The sequence below is a fragment of the Channa argus genome, chromosome 14 (genome assembly GCF_033026475.1).
Source record: "Channa argus isolate prfri chromosome 14, Channa argus male v1.0, whole genome shotgun sequence".
NCBI lineage: Eukaryota > Metazoa > Chordata > Actinopteri > Anabantiformes > Channidae > Channa > Channa argus.
Genome location: NC_090210.1, coordinates 9,885,494 through 9,909,921, shown reverse-complemented (window position 1 = coordinate 9,909,921; position 24,428 = coordinate 9,885,494). Strand labels below are relative to the sequence as shown.

Below are 24,428 nucleotides of genomic sequence, written 5' to 3'. Positions count from 1 at the left end.
TGAGGAATTGTTCCCGAACACCAGTCAGCCACAACTGCGGAGACTGAAGACGGATGGTCATGACTTTATCACACATCAGCTTTACAAGCGGTGCAGAAAGCGTCTCCTCTCAGATTGGTGGCTTCTGCAGCAGTCGCCCCGCCCTTTCCGAGTTTTACGTCATCCCGCACGCACTCGGACGCAGTCAGAGCCGTAAACTTGTTCGGTCAGTCGCTGACTTTTCATCGGAGTGTTACTGTCAACTTCGCCAACTATATTAAAGGTAAATGTTACACTTTTAAAAGGGTTGTGAAATTAAAATGTGCGCTCTTCAGCGTGTGTTGCAGCTTAAAATTTAATGGCGTTGCTTGAATCTCGTTTGACCTTTCGGTTTTTAGGTAGCGGCGTCCTCCTTGTCCTTCGCATTTCAATTTACACCATCTTTGACAGATTCGCACACAGTTGATTCGATTCCATTCAAGGATGCAGACACGAAACTAAATGTTATGCATTCATGCAGGTTTTCCGTTATTTGTTTGCTCCCCTCAGACTAGAACTCCTCCATTTTCTTGCCCATTACAAAAATGGACGCCTAAAATAAAAATGAAAAATAACAAAAAAAAAACTGGCATGAAAACATGAATATTCCCCCTTTCAGACTTTTACGATGGTCGTACTGTCTAAAGAGTATGGATATGTGGTTCTGACCGGTGTTGCCAGTATGGTCATGATTGGACACCTGGCTGTGAAGGTTGGAAAAGCCCGAAAGAAGTACAATGTCAAGGTGAGACGAAGTAATCACAATGGAGTATGGGCGGTGCCTTATTGTGGCTTGGCCTATGTAAAGCACTCTGAATTATCTTCTTGGTCTTGCAGTATCCTCATATGTACAGTGATGACCCAGAAACTGGAAATATTTTTAACTGCATCCAACGGGCCCATCAAAACACGTAAGCTGAACTATGGAGACTATAACTGCTTTCATCATCCTAATAACAGTGGCAAAAGAAGTGAAGGTTAATATGTTGTATCCTCTCTCATTAGGCTGGAGCTATACCCCGCTTTTCTCTTTTGCCTGGCGGTTGGCGGTTTCCATTGTCCTGTGAGTTTATTTTGCATTGTCATGCTACTATCATACAGCACAAACACATCAAACATAAGGTGTTTTTTTTTTTTATTTTATAACCATGAGACAACTTATAGTCCTTTTGATTGTTAGGAACATTGTTTGCATTAAACCTTAGATTACTGTACAATGTTAGAGCCTCTTATATCTGGTGTGTGTGTGTGTGGTTTTCACAGCGTCTAGCCAGTGGACTTGGAGCTGTATGGATTTGTAGCAGAGAGGTGTATGCACATGGATACTCTACAGGCGGTAAGAAAACCAGAAGTTGTTTTCTTCTCTTTAGTGTAACCTAATGTAAGATGTTACTGTTATTTATCACAATCAGATCCTAAAAAGAGAATGAGGGGTGCATTTGGGAATGTGGCTTTGCTCGGGATGATGCTGACCACCCTCAACTTTGGACGCCACCTGTTGGGCTGGACAGGACCTTTCCATCATTCACACTGTTGCTAATGGGAAGGAGGACTTCAGGCTGAGGTCACTCAATCACATTATGATTACAATCACTCTACATAAACCTCATACCTTGAACTATTTCTGTTAACCTCTGTTCAGTGCAACAGTTGAAGTCAATTGCAAGTGACCTGACTGGTTCCCCATGAAGGCAGATGCCTTATTTAGGATAATGGCTGTAGTGGATTTACCAATCAGGTCTCCCACACACATCAGTTTTAGTCAGTTTAACTTGATAGCTGCACCTTTTTTTTTTTAAATGTTAACTAATACATTTTTCATACACATTTTTGCTAAAAACAAACATCACAAAGCAAATTTGCCTTCCATGTTTGAATAACTTTGTGATAGAATGTCAGTTTATGTTTGTACTTGTAGCAAAAGTCCAATTTTGTATGTTAAAAGAATAAAAAATGATAATGATTAATCGAAATTTGTTGTGTTAAAGCCTGCATCATTCCAAAATTCCTGATTATCTTTAATTTTATTTGTGTTCTCTTGATGATATGAAATAGAAATTGGTTATGAATAATATGAAGCTTTGAAATTGGGGGTTGAATGAGATATTGACTAAATGGAAGCTCATGGTAATTGTGTCTATGGGAGTGGCTGTCATTTTTATAAGGTGACTAATCATCATAAGTTCACATTACTTGTCTACCTACAAAAAAACTTTTATGCTTTATAAACACATAACATAATATTTGAGCAAATAAACAGGACTTTACAGTTAATGACACAGAACAGTGATTAAGAACTTTTTTCATACTGAAAACATTATCCCACCCAGCGAACATAGAGAAAGTGAGGCTAAATGATTGTCTATTTTATTATCAAACAAATTTTTACTGCCCATGTTTCAGTGCTATATTAACATACATCACTGTTTGCACTTAACAGCAAAGTAACGCTAGGTTTAAAGTTGATACAACAGCTTCAGCACATTTGTGTAATACTCCAGCTAATACACATATGGTTAACAACAAAATAACTTCCCGATGCTGCGTTTTATTGTCTCCACAAATACTAGGTGTGCAAACAAATACGCCCTATAAAACTATTAATATTACAAAATATTTAACAATAATACTGGGTTACTATTACAATTTACTTTATATTTCTAAGTGTTACGTTGGTTTAGCAGGGCTGTTATCTCAGTGCGCATTTGTGGATTAAACACTGAAAACTGAATAACCAAATACAAGTTTTACATTCCAGTCCATCAATCCACGATGAAACAGTCAAATATATAACTGCACATTAAAGGCTGCAACAATAAAGAAATATTATTAGGTGACTTTAAGCTGAAGCTAAGTTTTAAATTGTTAAATCACTTGCGGCTTTTGGGTTTTTATTTGTGTGTGTGTTTTTAAAACACATCAGTTTTAAGTAGTACAACCTGGTAATGTAGTTTGAAAGTGCACTTCGCTATTATTAGGTTACTCAAAGGATCATAATTTATATTCCTCTTCCTTCCTCGGGGTATGTTCGTATTATTCCAATGTATGTCAAAGAACTTTTAATTCTGTCTTTGTCTCACATTGACTTCTTTGCTGGATTACCTGAGGTTGTCTATGGTTTTACACAGGACTTCAACTTTGATCCACAGTACCTCAGATGTCCCTTAGGGGGCAGTGTAAGCATTTATGCCACATTAAAGTGCGGCGCATTCATCAGGAATCACTCAAAAGACAAAGAAATTAAGTTTCTTACTTGACTGAAGAGCTGTGGAAATTTAAAGGGAATGTGAAAAAAGTTGATGTGATACAAGAAAACTCTTCTTTATAAGATTCAAAGTTGTGTAAGTCTGTCTCAGTGACTGAAAACCCAAAGTTGCAAAGAGAAACTCACTGGCAGAGATGCCGCTGCATCCAGGCAAAGGCTTTGCTCAGGTCCACACTTGTTTTCCTTTGGTGCGTGATTTGGTTTTGTCCTCTGAGTGGTGGATATGACTGAGAGAATAGGACGACTCCATCAGTACGTGTAACGGGAGAGTGGCGTGTCCTCCATCAGATCATCCTTGAGAAAATTATTAAAACAAGTTGTACATTTAAAGCAGTAAAGAATGGCATTATAGATTTTTTAAATGTGCGCTCATTTATGCTGTTAATTGCAAATGAGTGCAAGACATCGTCACTTTTATTTGTTTTAATCTATACAGGATTTTCTTTTTCTGTCTGAAGTCAACTCAGAAACCTAAAGTTCAAGAGGAGAAGATGATGACATCATCAGATGACATTTCCTCTGACTTGTCAGACATCAGCTTAAAAAAAACAACTGTTTTGACAGGCTGGGTTGTAAATCTTAAAAAAAAAATCATATACGTCTATTTAATTACTTGGACCATTTAGGAGGGTATATAATACATAAAGGATCTCACCATTGGTAAATCCTGCAGCCGATGAAATTCTGGTTGGTTTGTCTGCTGGCGGAACTTGAGGAAGAGGACAATAAAGACGATAGCAGTGGTGACAATGAACACTGAAAGCAGACCAGCCAGCAGAGGGTCTAGGGGGGAGCTTGAGCGATACCGGGGCCCCTTAAGGTCTACGTGAAACAGAAATGAACAAACATAATAAAATATATATTTTAAAATAAAATGAGAGAATCAAGAAAAACTAGGATGCCTGAAACTATATTCTTTTCCACTGACTCCATCATATTACCTTCATCTCCAACATTGAGTTCAGGTGGAAGCTCTTGGTGTGTCGGTCCAACCAGGCTCCATCCTGGAGCTGAACTCAGAGGATGAGCTGTGGTCTGCGTGCTGGCTGTCATCAGTGATTTAGACTGTGGATGCTGCGTGATAGACGTTACATCCTCCACTGCTTGAGTTGGCTGAGATGGAAAGGTGGTGAGGGGCTCTGTGGTCAGGAGGGGTCTGGTCTCAGTGGTTGAGACACGCTGCAGAGGCGTGGTGCTCTGTGCTGGCGGCATAAATGAAAGGCGGCCTGGATGTGAGGGCAGTGCTGTATTATTCCAATACAGTGCAGAGAATTCATCAAAGGAAATGAACCATGCACACAGCAGACAGAGGTAACTGTAACTGCTCATCAATGAATCAAGAATCAAGAATCACTCCTATTGACATTAAAGCTGCTGTGCATAACGTTTTGTTGTCAGTTAACACCTGTCCTGCTTGATTATATATATATATATATATATATATTATTATTATTATTATTATTATTATTATTTATTTTTATTTTTTTATGTTAAAAACAGGTGCAACAACCAGCTTGGGCACAACCAGTTGGTGTTTTCATACATCAAATCAACGGTGCAATAACAGTGCTAGTGGTGGATATGACACTCTGCTCACTGCTGCTAAACTTTCTGATTCACATAAATAGCAGGTATCGACACAAATGTTTTCCACCATATTACGCATTGTTTTTGTTCTGATGGCAACAACATGCTGCAAATACCATTTAAAACTGTCACAACTGATACAAGATTTGCAACAACTGGGGTGTGCCAGTTTAAACTAAGCAATCGGTTGAGAAAATAATGTGCAGATAAATCATTAGTGAACAGGTGAATCCACAGTAATCACACTGTATGAAGCTGGGTGAAAGTACACAAAGTAAATGTGTAGCATTTTTTAAGCTCTTGAGGTGGAAATCTAACAGCAGCTTTTACCAAGCATCAGTCCACACATTATTCTACAGCAACACCGAGGTGATGATGAGAGCTACAGAAGGGGCTGAGGAGTACGATCTGGATGGTGTTACGTCATATTGTTTGTTATTTCAGTGCCCCATCCAAGAGGCAACATGCCATCAGCTGAGGTAGTTATATTTATCAGATCTATAAAAGGAAATCTCTTAAATGAGGTTATGACACACATTCTCAGTCCAGTCATGTGGAGTTCAGGGGAGGACTGTTCCTGGAATGCTGCTGGCTAAGGAGTCCAAGAGAGCCTGTGTTTGCAAACAGGCCGTTTTTAGTGTGCGGGTAGCTTTATTTTAAGAGTCTAGTCTGGACACTAGACTAGTTTACTTCTAGTCTGAAGTAAACAGAATGGACTGGAAAATTATAGATGCAGGATTATTGAATTATGGATGAAATGCTGACCAAAGTTTCTGTGTTGATGATGTCTTCATACATAGGCCCAGACAGAACCATAAAAACAGTGCATGCAACTTCGTCTTGATTACCTGAAGGAGCTGTGGTATCAGTGTGAGTGACCATGACCATAGGTACGCTGTGTTTAAATTCTCCATTTGTCTCAGTCTCTGATTTAACTGTTCCTTGGGCCTTGGTTGTGGTTTCAGCTGAGGTGTGATTCTTGACTTCAGGATAAAGTGTCTGCTGTGGGACATTGTGCCCAGGATCCTCTGTCAGGCCAGGAGCCTCTGAAGTGTCCATGTGACTCAGGAGGGCAGTCGAGGTGTGGACAGGAGGTGAGGCACTGCTTTGACCTGTCAAATAAGAGATAAATCACATAAAATGGATAGAAATTAATTTACAGATAAATGGTTTTTGTTTATAAAGTTGTGTTTTTATTATAAAATGTATACAAAGTATATTCTGTTAGAGCATAAAGTGAAATATTCTGTTTTTTCTGACCATGTGAGAAGAGTCGTTTGATATTTTTAGTGATAACCAAAAAGTGGCTGAATGTTATTGATTCATTTAACTATTTGATTAATTCACAGTTTATGGCAGCTGTACTGTCTAAACGTAAAGGCAAGAAAAGCTGCAGATCTATAAATGGGAGCTGCAGGAATTTTAGTTGCATTTTTTAAGTAAATAGTGGGACAGTTTTCTGGCATTAGGTAATTGGGAGATTGGCCTGATTTGGATTGTTGTTTTGTTTTTGTTTTTTGTTTTTGTTTTTGTTTTTTTGTGCAGGGCTTGATTAAATTAGGTTAATTATAAAACTGAGATAAAATGAGAAATTTAAATTAAAGGGCGACTTTACTAATTTTCACTTTACTTTCTACGGCTCTAGTTTGGGGAGCACATGTCCAAGATGTTAATAAAGCCACTACACACAGTTTGTTAATGGCAAAATGCATGCAGCTACAACGTGCACGAACTTTCTCTAAGAGCAATACACTGTCGACATCATCATGTGCTGAATCAGTAACGAGGCCAACTCAGCGAGATCTCAGGTCTGTCCTCATCAAACACAGCGTCACACCGGGGATGGCGCCTTACCTTTGGTCTGCGATGCGCCGGTAAGGACCACCATTGCGCACAACACCCATTTGATGTCAAATTTCATCTCATCCGCGGCCTTTTGCCTTCAGATCACAACAAAACTGACAAAACGGGCTCTCCGCGCTAGCTCTGCTTTTTAGCTCTGAGGTTGTTTCCGTTACGTGATTTGACAGGGCGCATCATCGGCGCTAAAAATACCCTGAGGGAGACTGGCAGAAGAGGAGCGGGGGTGGGGCCGCATGCAGACGGCGGTGGGAACAGCAGAGACACTCGTGAGATTTATTTTGATCAGCAGAAAGTGTCATTGATCCATGTGAAAGATTCACGCCTTTTCTTCCACATCTGGGCTTTTCTGTACTCATCCCCGCATGTGTTGCTCTGAAACACGCCAGTTTACAGTCGCTGCTGCTCAGCTGCTCCAATCAAATGTCAGTGCGTCAGAGGCGCAGTTGGCTGCGTCAGGAGCGCCTGTTGTAGAGCGCTGAAGCACTGAGCACACACACACACACACACGCGCACACACTCAAGCTGTGGGCAAGTTTTACTGTTTGTCTGTCGTGGAAAGGTTAGTGCACTGGTGAGGCATTAAAAGGTAACAGCTGAATAGCTGTCAGTGTTTGCTGCTGGTAATGTGAGACAACACATTTTCAGTCCCCACAGGGGTCAGGATGTCGTCATGCCGGGCTGTACTGCCCACCTACACACGAATGACCCGTTGCGTCCTCCGCCAGTCTTTGACACATTGTAGACGACAGTGAATGTTGCTTTGAATAATTCAGTTTTTACCGATCAGGTGTTAATTTCGAAGATATCCAGAAGCAACAGGAAGAAGCCTCCAGCTTTTGTCAAATGGAGCCTCCAACCATTCCGGGGGACAGCCCGGTGGAGTTGGAGTTAACGGTGGAAAACGTGGAGTCGGTAAGTTACCTGTCCAATCATCCAATTCACCGAGTGGCTTCATGAATTAAGCCGGTGGATGCAGCTTCTGTCAAACGATTCAAAACAGATAAGTTTGCGTTGAAAACAATTACTTATCAGCTGCATATTGATATTTATATGTTTCATTTGATGCAATAACTCAAGTAATTTTAAAACAATGGGCATTTTTATCAAATAGGAAAATAACATGTGTTAATTGTAGTTTAACATAAAGAGAGCCGACAAACTTCAGCGTTTGTAACATGATACCAGCTATAAGAATTTGCTGTCCTAATAATAACTAACACCATGTGCTTTGGATTAGTTGCTATGAAAACACTTTTTCTAATCTCCATTCAAACAACTGGCTTTCACTTTTCAATACTTACTACAGTCAGTACCAATTGGGTTTGTTTGTTCTCATTTCATTTGCTGTGTGGCATCCTTCAGGCACTCTACCAGTTGTATTTTGACCCGGACATGGAGCATAAGAATGTTGCCCAGAAGTGGCTGACCCAGGCCCAGGTCTCTGCACAGGCGTGGCAGTTCTGCTGGGCTCTGCTTAGCTCTGACAAGGTCAGTTTCTACCTTTCCCGCTAATGGGATTTCATCTGTCACAGCGTCTTGAGTAAATCTGTCTCTTTACAGCTTCCAGAGGTTCAGTTTTATGGGGCCAGCACTCTTCACGCAAAGATTTCCCGTCACTGGAGTGACCTTCCCACAGACCAGCATGAGAGCCTCAGGTTGCAGCTCCTCTCCCAAATCCTACGCTTCTCTTCGGGGCCTAAAATGGTGCGGACTCGTCTGTGTGTAGCCCTGGCATCTATGGCTCTTAACTTAATTCCTCAGGCTTGGTCCCACCCAGTGGCGGATATGGTGACAGCGTTCCAACCACAAAAGCCTGATTCTGACGGTGCCTCCAGTGCCGAGATCTCTCAGGACCCCCATGCCCACTGCCTTGCACTGCTGGAGCTCCTCACTGTACTTCCAGAGGAGTTCCACAGCAGCCGCCTGACTCAGGCTCGACGCGCCCAGCTGAGGGAGGCCTTGGCTGGGGAGTGGGCGGTGATGTGTCCCATGCTGCGTCAGCTCCTTCAGAGCCAAGACTCGTCGAACCCCGTGAAAGAGAAGGTGCTGCGCTGCCTGTCCAGCTGGGTGGGATTGGATGTGCCATTAGGGGAGACTCATGAACTGGTCCAGGATTGTTTCACTGCTCTGTCCAACCCTGAGCTGTTTGACATGGCTGTTGAGACGATAGTTAGCGCCATCTCACAACCTGACTGCCAGAGGTGAGAAACACTCTACATAATAAGGTCAAGAACTCATGGTCAGTTTTCAGGTGTGTGACTCAGAACATGTGTGCAGGTACACTGATGCTCTGCTGAACCTCATGCCCCTGGTGCTGGGTCTCCATGACCAGCTAAAGAAAGCAGCTCAGGATGGGGACATGGAAACCTCACATGGTATTTGTCGAATTGCTGTTGGCATGGGAGAAACACACTCTAGGTACACACACACACACACACACACACACACACACACAGAGTGTTCCTACACCCTGGATTAAGTATTTAGCTTGTATTTCATAATTAATTAATAAAATAATTTGGATGATTGTTTTTGTATGTGACAGGGTTCTACTGGAACAAGTGAACCACTGGCAGGAGTATCTGGCTTTGGTCAACATGATTCTGTTCTGTACCGGTATCCCTGGGCATTACCCAGTCAGTGAGACCACTAGCTCCCTCACACTCACCTTCTGGTACACTTTGCAGGTTTGGAGCTGGAAAGCTTTCATTTAGTTTTCTTTTTTCCCCACATTAGTAAATAATGTTTTTCCAGTTTTATAAGTCACATGTTTGCATTACACATGTCTGACTCTATGTGACAATTCATTTAGACATGTTTTTTACCAGATTTCCATTCCCATCATTTCATTTGTATGTTCAGGATGACATCTTGTCATTTGAGGAGGAAAAGCAGACCGTTTACCTCCAGGTCTACAGACCAGTTTACTTCCAACTGGTGGATGTGCTACTACATAAATCCCACTATCCGTCCCAGGAGGAGTACGACTCCTGGTCCTCTGACGATAAGGAGCAGTTCAGAGTTTACAGGTAAGACAAGATTTTGGTACAAATCTTTAAGGCACAAGCCTGTTAGAACATTTAGCACTAAAATCCATCCAGTGGTTGTTAATCAATAACTATAAACCCATGGCTGTTTTGCATTGCAGAGTGGACATCTCTGACACTCTGATGTATGTGTATGAAATGCTGGGGGCAGACCTGCTCAGTAACCTCTATGACAGGCTGGGCAGACAACTCATGGACCCCCAGCAGTCAGCAGTGTGGCAGGTATTTAATAAAACTGAGACAGTTAATTGTAAATGTGATGAGTATTTTCACAGTGTTCAGATGACATGGGCACCACACACATTATAATCGATCAATTATATTTGTCTTAGTAGTTAAGTTGTAAGTGTAACTGAGTTGATCTCTACCTATCTTCAGTATCACCAACTGTGTTTCTCTTTCTAAGGACACAGAGGCTCTGTTATTTGGTTTCCAGTCCATAGCTGAGACCATAGATGTGAACTACTCTGATGTTATCCCCGGGCTTATTGGGCTGATCCCCAGAATCAACATCAGCAACGTTATGTTGGCCGACACGGTCATGTACACCATAGGTACACATCCACCTGTTAACTGTGTCTCTTAGAAACATTTCTACTTGGTTTCGTGATTGTGTCCCCTTGCTACCTGCTCCCTCTTGACCAGGATCCTTGGCTGAGTGGCTGGCTGACCATCCAGTGATGCTTGGTGGCATATTACCCATGGTGCTTCAGGGCCTCGTTAAACCAGAGCTTTCTGTGTCGAGTGTATCTACTCTGAAGAGGATCTGCAGGGAGTGCCGACATGATCTCGTCCCCTATGCTCAGGACATCCTGACCGTGTCGCAGGTGAGACAAAGAACTTTGTACAGTTATAGAAATCCTCATAATAAACTTTAAATGTGCTGCATGAAGTGGAAAACTTACTGACACCCACATTTTGTCTGTAGGATGTACTGGTGAAAGAAATCCATAAGGTGAATAAACATCCACCAACAGTCCACAGTACTTAGAGAATAAACTGCACCAATTGTCTCTTTGAGGACATCACGTATAATGTGTGTCCCATGCCTTGTTGTGTGTCTGTGTGCAGAGCAGCCAGTGCATGTGGCTGATGCAGGCTTTGGGTTTCCTCCTGTCTGCCCTGCCTGTGGATGAGATTCTGGGCAGGCTGCACTCCTTCATCAGCCCTCACATCCAGCAGCTGGATACACTGGCCCAACAGGAAGTAAAGTGTCTCATGCCACTAAGTAAATGATATATAGTCTATATGATTATATAGTTATACACTACATATAGTGTAGTGTATAGAGTTTTACTGGTGCTCCACTAATGGTACTTTGCTGTAATTAAATTCCTTGAAAATCTGGTTTCTAGTTCATAATTTCTCTTAACACAAAATATTAATATTAATTGTATTTAAAGTAATAAGTGATACAACTAAGTGTTGAAAAGGATGCAAATCAACAAATCATTTGGATATAATAAAATTCTGACAATAATTTTGAAGTAGAAAGTTGTGTTTACTCTATAAAATGTAACCATAGTTTACAGCACGTTGTTTGCCATTTCATTGTAAGGGGATGCAAACTTACAATAAAAAAGGTTGGTCTCACAACTGGTCAAGGAACATTTAAAAATTTAATACTTACCAGAAAATTATACTAGTGCAAAGCTTTGCACCAGCTACATTAATGACATTTTACTTTGAAGTAATTTCTGAGGGAGAGACATTTGTATTAGCTAAATGTGCATGAAATATATGAAGGACAAAAGAAATTGTTGTTTTACCCTTTTTCCCATTTAAAAAATATTATCTTTTCAAACTATTGATATAAATTATTAGTGGCTACTGTTCATTTAACATTTATGCTATGCTATACAGTTTTTTCACTAACAACCAAAATTGCATTTTGCATTGCCGCCTTGTTGTCATCACAGTATCTGAACCACTTTTTCTCCCTCTACAGCCCAATCCTACTAATAAACAGTCTATTATCCACATACTCGGGATGCTCTCTAGTATTTTTACTACTCTGGACATCAACAGGCAATCAGATGGTTTGGAAGGAGCAGCAAGTTCCAGACTCCCCCCCTCACAGCCTACACACAACCCAGTAAGTTTAGGTCAATATACCACCATACTTTCACTAAAAATTGAATGATATTTAATATGTAAGGATCCTATATCATATTAGCTGCTGTATTTTTGTAATAGAAATTAAAATATGCATTAAATGACATGTTTCATCTGTATTTTGTGGATAATACTTCAGCGCAGCCTTTGTGGAGCAGCATTTCTGAAAAGGTGATACATTTAAATGTGCGTTTGTATTTTAAATTCATAATTTATATTTTTAGGTTGTAGTTGTGCTTGAGCAAGTGTTTGCAATAATCCAGACCATCCTCAGCAAATGGCTTGATGACTCAGAAGTTGTGGAGGTAAGAGGGTTTTCACTGCCTGCGTATGTGTATGATCCTGTGTGTGTCTTTTCATGTACTGTATGATTTCTCTCTGTGTGTTTTCTGACTCACACTTGCTCACAGTGCTCGCTTTCTCCTGCTCCAGGCAGTGTGTGGGGTATTTGATAAATCCGTTCGGACCCTCCTACATGATTTTGGGCCCATGGTGGCTCAGCTGAGTGAGATGCTTGGGCAAATCTACAGCGCCTTCCCACAAGCCTCTGCTCTGGATCTGACACGACAGGTTTGCCCCCACACATCAGGGCCTGAATACAAGCGTGCTTGTGGGATCAGAGGCCATTTTCTATGTTTTTGCTTTTAGATGGTGCATATATTTGCTGGAGAGGAACATCATATTGCTTACATCAAAAGCCTTATTCAAGTGTTAACAGCAACTACACTCACCATATTTCAACAAGGTAAAAAAAGAGAAAAAAAAAAAAAGCTGCACAGACATTTGTTTGCACACAGACTTGTCCTGCTAATCACATTTATTATACAGGTCCACGGGATCATCCTGATATTGCAGAATCGTTTATGCACCTTCATGCTCAGGTTGGTTGAATCCACTTATTGTTAATGTATACATGTATTGGAATCAGAGAGAACCTTTTCTTGACTGCCGCACCCGTTTTTCACTGTTAGATTCTTAAAAGAAAGCCTGACTTGTACCTGTCTGACCAGCTGGATATAAATCCACTGTTTTACTGTGGTGAGCAACATTATGTGCTAGTAGTTCATTAAATTACAATAGTTATCTGTCTGACTCATTTATCAAGCCATCATTCTCTATTTTCTCCAGGAATACTATCACTCAAGTTTCCAGAGACACCAACAGTAAAAGCTGCCAGTTTATTCTTTGTAAGTTGAAGCACAAATGTGCAGTTTTTTTTTTTGTCTATTTGTTTAATTTATCAGCTTAATTTATTTATTATTTCTTTCCATGACAGACAGAACTGTTGCCTCGCTGTAAAGACATGTCTTCACTAGGGGAAGTGCTGCAGAGCGATGGGAAACTCCTGACAGAGACCATACTGCAGGTGAACCAGGCTTTGGACAGGGGACAGAAAATAACTCAAATTTTTACCTAGACCCTGTGTGATGGAGCTATATAGATAATATTTCATATATTTCTTTTGGAAAATACACACCTGTTGTGTTATTAGCTTGTTATTAGCTTGTACTACTTATGATGCATTTCCTTGAAATTTAAAACCCTCTTGCATTTGAAGCTGACTGTGTGCTTATTCCCGTCTTAGGCAGTTGGAGGTGGCTCTCCTCGCAATCTAACAGAGCATTTTTCCGAGGTGCTGCTAAGTCTAAACAGACACTGTCCAGCTCTGTTGTCCCAGTGGCTGAAAGAAACACTCCAGACCCCTGGATTCCCATCAGCCCAGGTGTCCCCAGAGCAGAAACGCAGCTTCAGTCAGCAGCTTCTAAGGTACTGATCGATCTAAACCATTAATACTACAGGTGGCTTATCTACACTATATTTGCTAATATATATATATATATATATATATATATATATTAAATTAATATTATATTATATTATAATATTATATATATTAATATTATATTATTATATTATATTAATATAATATATTATCAATGCTTTCTGGCTCTCAGCTTTACTGTTTTGGTTCATCACTCTCATTTCCAGCTGCAGTAGGCAGGGAAAAAGCTCAGGTAAATTAGCATTTAGTATCTTATAAAAAGCTTTGGTGGAGATCAAATTAAATACATAGGAGAGCATTTATTAGGTTTTCCGAAACGCTACTGCACATGAATGTTTATGTTTCTGTAACTGTTTCCTAGCAAGTGCAAAATATTAACCTATCTGGCTTATTTTAACTTTGATTATTTGGTTAAAACAGGTATTGTTGGGACTATACATATTTTAAAGATTATTTTAATTGACATTTAGTCAAAATGTCTTAAATTTTATATGTTTCTTTGTTCTAAGGGAACAAACCAACAAGCGCCGCATTAAGGATATTGTGAAGGACTTCTCTCTGCTTTGTCGAGGCCTACAGGGTTCTGGATACTCCGATTACTAGTCCAAGCTGTTAGTGTAGCATCTTTTACTTGCTCATCAAGTTCTTGAGAAAGGTCACCTGAAGTAAGCCAAATACATACGTCAACTCATTTCAGCAGAAAACAGTGCCAAATAGGACTGTTTACCCGAGCAAATAACAATGGACAATGAATAACCACTGGACTTTGACTGAACAAACCACAGACTAATCGGACTGTTACATGTGAGCCTCTGAGGAACGTGTTTTTAATAAAACATTTCTGTCACTTCCACAGGAGAATAAAATGTCTCAAAAGTCATAGTGATCTTCCTTTCTCTCCAGGAATGTTTTGGACAGTTGACAAACTCAAATAAACAGATTGTTCTCTGCAGCTGCACAAGCAGTTGTTTGTGTATGTGTTTACTCATCACTTACTGATTTTCTCCAGTTCTTTACTGCTGTAGATCATCACACATGATCAAAATATAGAAACCCTCCCCACCTGAGCCAGGCTTGCTCTTCTATGACAAAGGAGAACCTTTAAAAATGTGATGTCATGACATTATGTAGTTTAGAACTCTCGTACATGTATACTTCTGCTAATATATAACAAAACAATTTAAACACTTCCACAACAGAAAAGAAAAACAAGACAACATGTCCTGACAAGAGCGTCATAATTAAATCAGTGACATCACTGTGAGAGATGGCAGTTGTCAGTGGGGCTGAAACACTTGTAGAAAACAATGACTGATGAAGTCCTGTAGTTGAGTTGGTCAGTAAAAATGATTCTGAGGTGAGAGGGGTATACACTCAGTGGCCACTTCATTAGGTACATCTGTACCATCTACTGCAATCAACATTTGATAGAATTAGATTGTACCGACATACCTACAGTAATGAGCTGACCAGTGAGTTTACCGTTAAGTGCTTTGGGTGTTTCTGGGTGACTGTGCAGTTCAATTGCTGCCTTTTCTTCTAATCCAGTCCTGAGCCAACATGTTCACTACCGTATTCTCGTGAAAAGGTTCAGCACTGACTTTGATTCCTTAAGAAAAAGAAATAGTATTTAAACATTCAGAAAAAATCTCAGCTCAACACCAACAACTTCTGAGAAATCATTTACATTGCTGCTAACACAAACATGGATCCTATTTGTACCTTTGTGCAGCGTGTCTTACTGAACACATTCCAGAAACGCAGTGTCTCATCCCCAGCTCCTGTGACGATGGCTTCCCCATCCGGTGACACGGCCTGTAAAGGGAGAAGCACAGAGAACCTGAGCGGGAAACTGATATTTAAAGTACTATAATGGCACTACTTTACTTGAAACTGAATAAGTCCAATGGTGAAATGTAACCAAGTACAATTACACATGATAAAGAATCAAATATTTCCCCACAACATGTGGTTGTAGACTGAAGAGGTCTAATCAGGCAGCATGAAGTAAGTCAATGCAATATTGTGCATTACATTATAAAATAGTATCATACGTTTTTTTAAGTTTGCTGTAAAAACTGGTTATAGCCTTAAAATGCTTTGACCTCACAATAATAACACTTACAGGGTCCACTTTGCATAAGTGTTCCGTTCTTAAAAAATCATTTTTAAGTGCATGAGTATTTCAATCAGTACTTCACACTGATACTTAAATAACGTGTTTGGATAATTCTAGCACCACAAGAAAAATATGAATAAAATAAATACATTTTCATCATCAATTATTTACCCAGTTGTTGACTAAATTACTTGCTCTGTTATGGCTATATAATGGTCGACAACAGTGAAAAAACTATGAGAAACGATAAAACAAAATTAAAACCTTTGTTTACTGTTATGTATGACCAAAAAAGCATTACATATTTCTGATTAAAGAGTAACTAAAGTGATTATTCAATAAAGAAAACATCGCTGACAATCATTGACAATCACCAATTGTTCCCAGTATGAAATAATTTATTTAAAGCTGAAGCCTTACCAGATACAAGACTCTGTAGGAATGTCCTGTCAGCTTGGCCACCTGCGTTAACGATGGATACTTCCACACTAAGATCTGGTTCTGAGAGTAGCCATGAGTGCTCACCTTCAAAGAAAGGAAGTGCAAATAACTCAAATGCTGTAAACACATACTGTACATTTGTGCTTAACCTGGAGATCTGCTGAATTGTGTTATAAAGAAAGATCCTTCTTATTTTTATTGGGCATTCACACAAATGGAAAACCTGAGGAAGTCGACATGCATTGTCAGTTGAAACCTGGCTTTGCAGCAATACTGCTTGGTCCTCACCAGTTCGTTGGCATATTTGGACCATGCCAGGTTGCAGACCTGGGAGCCAGTGTCTGTGCTCTGCAGCGCCTGACCCGTCAGTGTGTTCCAGAAGCGCAGGCAGCGGTCAGCAGTCCCGCCCCCCGATGCTAGCAGCCCATGTTGGTGGGGGGACCAGGCAATGGCCTTCACTGCTGCTAGGTGGTCACTGTACTGCTGCACCGGGAGCAGACTGGAGCTGTTCCACACCAATAGCTACGGGGAAGAGAATAAAAATTTTTTTAATTACAATGCATTTTAATTTAGTTTCAGCCAAATTTGAAGCTCACTCACCTTGTTATCGTTTCCTCCGGACGCAAGGTGCTGGTGGTCAGGAGACCACTTGAGACCACACACTTCTTGCCTGTGACCTTGCAGCCTCCTCTCGGCAGAAGGGGGGGTTCTGACATCGCGCTGGAGTATCACTCTGTCCCGACTACCAGATGACAGCTGCTCCCCATTCCATGCTAGGGCACCTTTGGGCACAAAGGGTAGGAGGGGAAGGTCTAATATTTCACTGCAGCTATCAAACATGCATCTAGAATCACATGTGGAGATGTTAAATATTTACAGTCCATAATGGAATTTAGGCTTACTAAGTTTAAAATAGCTGCTGAAAAGCTTGTGTTAATATGCAAAGGTTTAATTCCACTTTAGTCCTGTTATGACTGACCTACACGGGCTGAGTGACCCTCCAGACTGGTTAGCTTCCTCCCTCCTGCTGCGTCCCAGATCTGAACGTAACCCTTGTGCGTTCCAACCGCAACCAGACTCCCCTGGGGAAATCAGGGCCAAACATTAATCAAACTGCACAATTATTTTTCTATTAATGCTCTTCTGTTTTCTCTCATGCCACTCTGGCACATAAACAGTAGCTTCAGCTCTGAAGGCTCACCCTTTCATTCCAACAAACAGATGTAACAGAGTCTCCATCCACTGAAAGATCACATAACCTGGTCACCTGTAACACAAAGTAAAAAAACATCACAAGCTACACTTTTCTACTGTCTTCACTCGTGTATTAGACTCCTCCACTGCAAGTAACTTGAGTAAATGAATGTATAAATGACCGTCCTCTGACCTGGCTTGTGCAGGCACTCCACAGATAGACACAGGCTCCTAAGCCAACACTGAGCAGGTTCCCTGCTGACCAGTCTACCAGGTTGAGGTAGAAGTCGTCCTGCAGCTCCGGAGCATCCAGCACTTTGAAAGGGATCTTTGAGATCTTCCTGGCTGGTTTTCGAGGGGAGTGGAGCAGCTTGTGACTACAGAAACATTAAGAGGAAACAGGGAAAGTTAACTAACCAGTATCTGAGTGCAAACTGAGAACAGTTCAGTCGGCAGTAAATGAGACATACTATACCTCTTGTTACTAAGTGGCGAAAGGGAGTAAAGTGAGACTTCATTATCGCTATCGAAAGGCACTCTCTTAGTGTGAACAGTGTACTTTGGAGACACAAAGCAGACTCAGGTCAGTTTTTCTATTTTGTTTTGCTTTTTTTATTCACTCTAATATTAATTGTTAGCATATATTAAAATTTTAGTTGTCAATAATTTTACTAAATACATGTTTATGTAATCAGACTCTCTAATCAAACGGATCTTATACAAATCAATGTTACTACCACTTCTTTAAGAACGTCCTCATTACCATGTAAATATCAGCTATGCAGAAACAAACGACTCTGTGATGGAACAAACTTTTACCCTAAAAAGGCTGTGAGAGTCTCGAGAAAGGACTGCATGCCGCCGGTCATCTGTGTGAGGGTCTGGCACAGTCTCTATCCCTGCCCCCAGTAACTCATTTCTCAACAGGGCAGCATATGCCACAGCATCTGGAGAGGAGGCAGTGAGAACCCACGACTAAAACCTTTGAATTATGCCATTTCAAGAAACTTTACAAAAGTGTGTCAAGTGAGGTTTTCTGACCTTTACTTGAATCCGTACTGGCATCCTTTGACTTATGGTTCTGACTGGGAGAGCGGCAGTTCTCCTGCAGAGTAAAATGAAAGGCACTTAAATTACAGTGCTTGCATGCTTATAAATCAAGAGGATACCTGACAGATAAACTAATCAATTGCTCACATTGGCATAGTGGAAGTTGATGCTCCAGTTGCTCCCAGCACGGGTGGGGATGAAGCGGTCCCCTGATTTAACACTGACCGGACTGCAGGTAGCACTTACACACTAGGGTTGTCAGAGAAGGACAGTAAATCCATACAGATGGCTGAGGGGGGTCTCACGGATATTAGGTGATCTAGTTGCCAATACCACACCTGAAGATATACCAGCATTGACAAATGTTAAAGGTCGTTGTCTCACCTTTGACAACCGGGCGTCTGTCGGCAGGTTCTGGTGGTTGATTTGCCTCAGCAGTCGTCTCTCGTATTCTTGGTCCATCTCTCCAGTGCTGACGAGCAGCAAGGCCCCTCTGCTGCCCTCCCCGCCCCCTTTAAACCTCCGCTCCCTCCCGGTGAGGACATCCGCAAAGGATCCCCATCTCTGTTAAAAGCAGGTTAGCTCAGTTCAGAGCAGAAACACATGTGTACAGTCCGCACATACAAACACACACCGAACGGCCTGGTCTCTCTGTCGTCTGTGCACCTCGACAAATGTAGGTCGCGCTGCTGTTATCGTTACATTGTTTAAAGGCAGAGTCAGTGTTTGCCGTGTTTTACTCGCCAAAGTTAAAAGCAGAAAGGTACGATGCTAAAGTGGCTAAAACGCTTCACGGTGCGCTAATGACAGCCGCACCGTTGTCATGGTATCATGCTCGCGTGCACAACAACCCATTTACTGATGTAACGTCAGCTGACGACCGCTCGACACTGAGGCTTTCTTACCGACTGACACGGTGGCTCGGGGCGCTAAATCAACTCTCATCTCCGGTTGATAAGATCAGCGGTGGCACGGCTAGGGAAAGTGTTTGCTTTCTTCCAAAAAACAGCCTTAACATCCAAATGCCAACGCGGCTCAATGGTGTTGTTTATTTTCACGACAAAGATGGCGACTGAATCAGCTGTGGTAGAAATTCTTTGGTTGACTTCTGCTGTCTGAACAGTCAGAGCGGGGCTGAACAGCGACACCCGCTGTTGACACAGGCTCACTGCAAATCGCACTATGGTCGTTCCCTTCGTGGCCACTGAGTGGCGCTACAACACCGCAATTTTTCCACCTTGCATTGCGACAGCGTTAAATGAACTATTTAAATGAACGAGGGGGCCAAAACATTGGAATCACCTCTTAATATAATGCACTCCATTATGAATCCACCACCCACTATGAGCCCAATTGTAAACACGTAGTAAAATTATCATCTTTTTGAGAGTTTCAACCTAAAAACTGATTTTTTTTTTAATCTTGTAAAAGTAGCATTTATGGGAGACTGGATTAGATTAATTTATATTGCACAGGTGTGCTTAATAAAGTGGAAAGTGAGTTGTACAATGTATATATCTTTACCTGTCTATAAAGATAGGTGAGAGGCACATTCACACCTATGGGGCAATTTACAGTCACAATTAACCACAACAAACATACAGTACATGTCTTTGGACTGTGGGAGGAGCTGGAGTACCCACGTAAGCACAGGAAGAACTTGCAAACTCTACACAGTGCTGCCCCTTTTGTGAAAGTATTTTAAAATATATACTTTTGAATTTATATTCCAAATCAAGGGATGATACTTAAAATACAACATTTTGGATTTGGCTTCTGATGTGAAATATTAACTACACAGACCACTTAAATGCATTTTGAAATTAAGTAAGATCAGAAAAGATTTTAATATGTAAAATTTTCTTTCTTTCTTTTTTTCTTGCACATACAGGTTTGGGAGACCTCAAGCAGTGATAAAGTCAACAAATCCAACGGGAAAACCATTTTCTAAAAGGATATTTAAGAAAATCTACATCTTGAGAAGACCAAGGACTCCAAAAAGCCTGTAAATGCATTTGAATTAACTTTTTTAATTGTCCTCACCGGCCGGGGGCTGAGGGAGGAGCAGGAAAGACAGGAACACTGGCCTGCTGCTGTCTGGGCTTTAATGAGACTGACATGCTAGGGTGGGGACATGGCATCTTTGGTGGCACTCTGATCTGCACGTAGGCTCGTCTGCTGCGCTGGCCCTTGATATAGTGTGAGATGGTCAGCCTACGTTTCAATGTCAACAGAGCTGGAGTAAGCCAAGCAGACACTGTTTGTATCGTCTCTGAATTGTTTTCTGTGCTTTGGGGGTTTTCTTTTCAGTACTGACAAAGCATATATACACATACATTTTCAGTAGTGGAAGTAACTTAGTACATGTACTCAAATACTGTTGGCTTTATTCCACTTTTAGCTATTAGTTACTTTTTTTAGATTGAGCTTTTGCAGAAAATATAAAAGTTTTATAAAAGTTTTATTTAAACGTGTTTGAGGTTTAAAGGCTATTCAACATTATACCAAACAGAAAAAATAAAAAGAGCAGGGGTTTACAACCTTTTTTATCCCACACACACCGGTCAGCTAAAAATACGCCTTTATCAACACATATTTTTTTCATCCACGTATACATTAGGCTACTGTTTTTGACAATTTATCCATTACTTTGAGCTATTTTCACTCTAACACTACTGCTATTTCACACTTTATGCAACACTTTAACAGTTTAATCCATCTTCTTCTTCTTTTCATTTATATATATTATCAACATAATATATTTCACTTTTTTATTGTCAGTAGTAGCTTTCTACACTACTTCGACTATTTCTCCATTATTTTTAGCTAACCAAAGTTGTTTTCATCACTTCTAGCTGCCTAATTAATTTGTATCAATTTATTTGAGCGATCACATATATTGATCCATGTTTTGCTGTGACACCTTCTTTCCCTGCTTGCTAACTAGCCTTCATGCCAACTCCATCTTTTTATCATCTTTATAATTTTTTCACCCAACTGCTAACTGCAAATAGTGGATGGAAATCAAATGTAACAAAATTTAGCTTAATCTTCTTTCTTGTGTCATTGATCATCTCGTGACCCCCGGGTCCCAGATTGGGAGCCTCTAGACTGAACCAAACTAGACATGTATTTAACAGTAACTCCAAATAATAATAATAAACATTTAAGTGCATTTAACTAATAATGGATCTGTACTTTTACAGGTTTTCAGGTGCATGACATTTGTTTGTGATAAAGACTTTTTTTTAAGTACATTAATATAGGATATAGGTACTTTTTCTCATCTGTATCTCATAATCTCTATAAGTATATTTACACCAATCACTGTGTACACATTCCATTCCTGTGCATGCATCTAGACACACAGAGACACAAACACCCGGATTACACAAAAAGTACTATCTGGCCATTATTGCATTTTGCTTTTGAACAGCCTAGTCATAACAGGCTGCCTTATCTGCATCCTCCATCAGTTCCACACAGGGCAACGTGCAGCCAGCTTCACATTTGAAAACCCTGATGCCGACACGGAGGGCAGCGTCTGGTGTTGTAAAGCAGCTGTCTGCGCTGGTCAGGGTGGAGGGGGAAGCACAGAAGCCTTATCACTCCTGTAATACAGTAAAGTTGAGTGGGCACAGAGGAAGCTGGGTCAGTGGTTGCAGACTGTGACGCTCTGAGATCCTTACAGGAATTTACAACAAAACAACAATAGGATGCTGACTAATCTCATCTCTGGTTTGATGACAAGAAAAAAGAAAGAAAGAAAAAAAGAAAGAAAGAAAAAACCGTTTACATGGTAACATTGTACTGTAGATTGTAAACTCAGCATTTTTTCCAGGCAAACATCTGTAACTGTACTCTTCATGTCCTCTCTGAGTAAGTTGTTATGGAAAAGTTAGTGCTGGTGCATAGTAAACAGAGGTCTGGAAAATATAGCATCAGGGTATCACCGTAAAATCTAAATCTTATCTTTAAATCATGCCAGCGCTAATTGTGATACGTGGTTAATACCCATATTTTTTACGTCATCTAAAATCATTAAATAAGCTGCAGAATGCTATGGTTTTCCAGCCTTTTTGAAAACAAGCCTTTTAAATAATCTCCCAGGACACACAGATCTAAGGTCTGGGCCACAATCAACAACATCTCAGGTGTTCACATTGTGCTGCAGCCACTATGCTCAGCTTATCTTACCTTCCTGGTAATGTGGCACATTACATATTTTAGCATTGAGGGGGGCCTCGCTCGCTCTCTCTCTCTCTCTCTCTCTCTCTATGTCGCTTCCCTTCCACCACAGACTGAGCTACTGTGGCGCATGTTAAACATCTCCTCCCACTCACTTGCTTACTTTGACACATCAGAGAGCTGCAGAGCTGCCTGCTCTCCCCTTCCTCTCTCTGCTTCTCTTCATCTCTGAGTTAAATAAGGACAGTTATTTATCTAGTCAAAATCAAGAGAGGCAAATAGGGATTGCAAGTTTCTCATATCAGACCTGTGTAGATGCAAAGGCAGAAAATCAGAAAAAAACCTCTTTGTGAAATAATCTGCTTTTTTATCGCATATCTGATGTTTAGATGGGTTCATACATATTGAGTATTCTATATCAGGCAATTTTCAGAGTGTGTCTGTGTGCAGCCATGCGTGTGCCTGAATGCATCTTCTTTGAGTGTGTAGAATGTGGGATCCTCTCATGTGTTTTATTTCTTTTTTGACAACCATGGATGACAGTGTACTCTTGTGTACCTCTATGTCCCCACAGGGATGTCCCTTTCGTGTCCAAACAATTCCCATGCGGACTGCACGTTGGATAATGAACCCTGAGGATTCAGCACAAATGTCACGCTAGTGAAATGTCCTTAAATGCATCCGGATTAATGTGATTTTACACAGTCAGACATTTTATAATCAAGCTAATGTCCAAGTTTATTATTTTCTTATTAAAATGCATCCAATGCAAGAATTTGAAATAAACCTGTATCATGAAAATAAACAATTTATCCCACAAAAATGTTTCTTCTTCTGTATTTATGACTTATATAATTTAGTTTTTTCCAAAAAGGCAATATATAAATAACAATAATATTACAAAAACAAATGTTACATTTTGACTTTGTTTTGACATTTATTAGCATTTTTTTTCCTGTTTTCTTTTCCCGATACAAATCCTTTGTATCTGAGCATGTTTGAGACAGTTGCTCGCCAAAGCAGAAGCACACTCAGAAAAACAATGCCATATCTGCAAAGACTGCCGCCATATTTGATAACTCAATGATTTGTGACATTTTCTGGGAAGCACACATCCTGTTATTGTCCTAATCCTGCATTTCAGAGTCTACGAAACACAAGTCTCACATACACACATACAAGAGGCCTTAGAGGAAGCCAACTGCTTTGTGTGATCTTTTCCAGATTCATAATTTTCTTTAAACCATGGCACTACTGTCTTTTTTAACTCACTGTTTTACCCATCTGTCTCAGCCACTCGGAGCTGATCTCTGCCATCCCCACACATGCCTGAACCACTATTGAATTATCCTGGAATGCCCCATATTAGCCTGTTTTCCTCCCACTGACTGCCGAGTTGACTTCAGTCCTTACTGTCAACCCGACTAAAAACAAACAGCTGTTGGCCAGGAGAAACTCCAGGAAGACATTTGTTTTTATAAAGTGGATATGCAGAGAGCAGGTTTGTTTTGATGGAAGTGGTTCTCTTCCTCTCTTGCCTTGGCCCCGGACCGTAGGTTCTTTCAGGGCCTGGCTGGTGGAGTGGAGAAAGGAGGGTGACTGGCAGTGAGAGCCTCCGGCCCAACCTGACCTTGTTCACAGACACTGCTGCCGAAGCTGGGGAAGTCTGCCTTCACGCTGCTGACGTCAGTCACAGACAGACCGCAAGACTTGTGCTAGAACAAACAAACTCGCTGCCCATTGCTATGACAGTATGGA

At 40.8% G+C, this 24,428-nt stretch overlaps 4 protein-coding genes and 1 long non-coding RNA gene across 9 annotated transcripts; 3 read left to right on the top strand and 2 right to left on the bottom strand.

Annotated features, from left to right (window-relative positions):
* The first annotated feature begins 102 nt into the window (after nt 1-102).
* Nucleotides 103-1,991, top strand: mgst3a (microsomal glutathione S-transferase 3a). The gene is made up of 6 exons (XM_067474803.1): nt 103-262; nt 638-763; nt 856-929; nt 1,024-1,081; nt 1,282-1,354; nt 1,431-1,991. Exons 2-6 carry the CDS (start codon nt 647-649, stop codon nt 1,556-1,558), a joined length of 450 nt encoding a protein of 149 aa, XP_067330904.1. The 5' UTR covers nt 103-262; nt 638-646; the 3' UTR covers nt 1,559-1,991.
* Nucleotides 1,992-2,358: 367 nt separating this feature from the next.
* On the bottom strand, nt 2,359-6,957 carry LOC137098513 (mucin-3A-like). 4 transcript variants are annotated; one of them, XM_067474798.1, is made up of 6 exons: nt 6,725-6,957; nt 5,719-5,982; nt 4,225-4,527; nt 3,939-4,105; nt 3,702-3,754; nt 2,359-3,577 (listed from the first exon to the last, which is right to left on the bottom strand). In XM_067474798.1, exons 1-5 carry the CDS (start codon nt 6,789-6,791, stop codon nt 3,707-3,709), a joined length of 849 nt encoding a protein of 282 aa, XP_067330899.1. In that variant the 5' UTR covers nt 6,792-6,957; the 3' UTR covers nt 2,359-3,577; nt 3,702-3,706. The 4 variants fall into 4 exon arrangements, with proteins under 4 accessions (XP_067330899.1, XP_067330901.1, XP_067330902.1 ...); XM_067474800.1 differs by having other exon boundaries at nt 4,225-4,509; XM_067474801.1 differs by having other exon boundaries at nt 4,225-4,485.
* A 289-nt stretch (nt 6,958-7,246) lies between these two features.
* On the top strand, nt 7,247-14,639 carry LOC137098507 (importin-13-like). 2 transcript variants are annotated; one of them, XM_067474782.1, is made up of 21 exons: nt 7,247-7,645; nt 8,096-8,221; nt 8,294-8,934; nt 9,011-9,151; nt 9,279-9,420; nt 9,596-9,762; nt 9,882-10,002; nt 10,187-10,334; nt 10,426-10,607; nt 10,709-10,735; nt 10,852-10,986; nt 11,729-11,875; nt 12,120-12,200; nt 12,328-12,465; nt 12,544-12,640; nt 12,724-12,776; nt 12,867-12,933; nt 13,024-13,082; nt 13,172-13,261; nt 13,481-13,662; nt 14,188-14,639. In XM_067474782.1, the coding sequence occupies exons 1-21, from the start codon at nt 7,577-7,579 to the stop codon at nt 14,279-14,281; spliced, it is 2,907 nt and encodes a 968-aa protein (XP_067330883.1). In that variant the 5' UTR covers nt 7,247-7,576; the 3' UTR covers nt 14,282-14,639. The 2 variants fall into 2 exon arrangements, with proteins under 2 accessions (XP_067330883.1, XP_067330885.1); XM_067474784.1 differs by lacking the exon at nt 14,188-14,639 and adding an exon at nt 13,885-13,963.
* Nucleotides 14,472-19,603, bottom strand: fzr1b (fizzy/cell division cycle 20 related 1b). Its single transcript, XM_067474796.1, has 14 exons — nt 19,388-19,603; nt 18,867-19,046; nt 18,630-18,731; nt 18,474-18,537; nt 18,252-18,379; nt 17,908-17,990; nt 17,626-17,809; nt 17,440-17,505; nt 17,218-17,320; nt 16,839-17,020; nt 16,527-16,760; nt 16,218-16,322; nt 15,401-15,493; nt 14,472-15,287 (listed from the first exon to the last, which is right to left on the bottom strand). The coding sequence occupies exons 2-14, from the start codon at nt 18,942-18,944 to the stop codon at nt 15,246-15,248; spliced, it is 1,464 nt and encodes a 487-aa protein (XP_067330897.1). The 5' UTR covers nt 18,945-19,046; nt 19,388-19,603; the 3' UTR covers nt 14,472-15,245.
* On the top strand, nt 17,914-23,720 carry LOC137098515 (uncharacterized). The gene is made up of 3 exons (XR_010910615.1): nt 17,914-18,015; nt 20,374-20,723; nt 23,245-23,720. It is a non-coding gene; the product is annotated as an uncharacterized lncRNA (long non-coding RNA).
* Nucleotides 23,721-24,428: the final 708 nt, after the last annotated feature.

What these genes read in the sequence shown, in the direction of transcription:
- mgst3a (XM_067474803.1), top strand. Translation starts at nt 647, where the DNA reads ATGGTCGTACTGTCTAAAGAGTATGGATATGTGGTTCTGACCGGTGTT. An exon ending in TTGGCGGTTTCCATTGTCCT is followed by an intron (nt 1,082 to 1,281) that starts GTGAGTTTATTT and finishes TGGTTTTCACAG; the next exon opens with CGTCTAGCCAGTGGACTTGG. An exon ending in ACATGGATACTCTACAGGCG is followed by an intron (nt 1,355 to 1,430) that starts GTAAGAAAACCA and finishes TATCACAATCAG; the next exon opens with ATCCTAAAAAGAGAATGAGG.
- LOC137098513 (XM_067474798.1), bottom strand. Translation starts at nt 6,791, where the DNA reads ATGAAATTTGACATCAAATGGGTGTTGTGCGCAATGGTGGTCCTTACC. An exon ending in TGATACCACAGCTCCTTCAG is followed by an intron (nt 4,528 to 5,718) that starts GTAATCAAGACG and finishes GGAATAATACAG; the next exon opens with CACTGCCCTCACATCCAGGC. An exon ending in ACTCAATGTTGGAGATGAAG is followed by an intron (nt 4,106 to 4,224) that starts GTAATATGATGG and finishes TGTTTCACGTAG; the next exon opens with ACCTTAAGGGGCCCCGGTAT.
- LOC137098507 (XM_067474782.1), top strand. Translation starts at nt 7,577, where the DNA reads ATGGAGCCTCCAACCATTCCGGGGGACAGCCCGGTGGAGTTGGAGTTA. An exon ending in CTCTGCTTAGCTCTGACAAG is followed by an intron (nt 8,222 to 8,293) that starts GTCAGTTTCTAC and finishes GTCTCTTTACAG; the next exon opens with CTTCCAGAGGTTCAGTTTTA. An exon ending in TCACAACCTGACTGCCAGAG is followed by an intron (nt 8,935 to 9,010) that starts GTGAGAAACACT and finishes ACATGTGTGCAG; the next exon opens with GTACACTGATGCTCTGCTGA.
- fzr1b (XM_067474796.1), bottom strand. Translation starts at nt 18,944, where the DNA reads ATGGACCAAGAATACGAGAGACGACTGCTGAGGCAAATCAACCACCAG. An exon ending in CAGACGCCCGGTTGTCAAAG is followed by an intron (nt 18,732 to 18,866) that starts GTGAGACAACGA and finishes TGACAACCCTAG; the next exon opens with TGTGTAAGTGCTACCTGCAG. An exon ending in GGGTCACTCAGCCCGTGTAG is followed by an intron (nt 17,021 to 17,217) that starts GTCAGTCATAAC and finishes TTGTGCCCAAAG; the next exon opens with GTGCCCTAGCATGGAATGGG.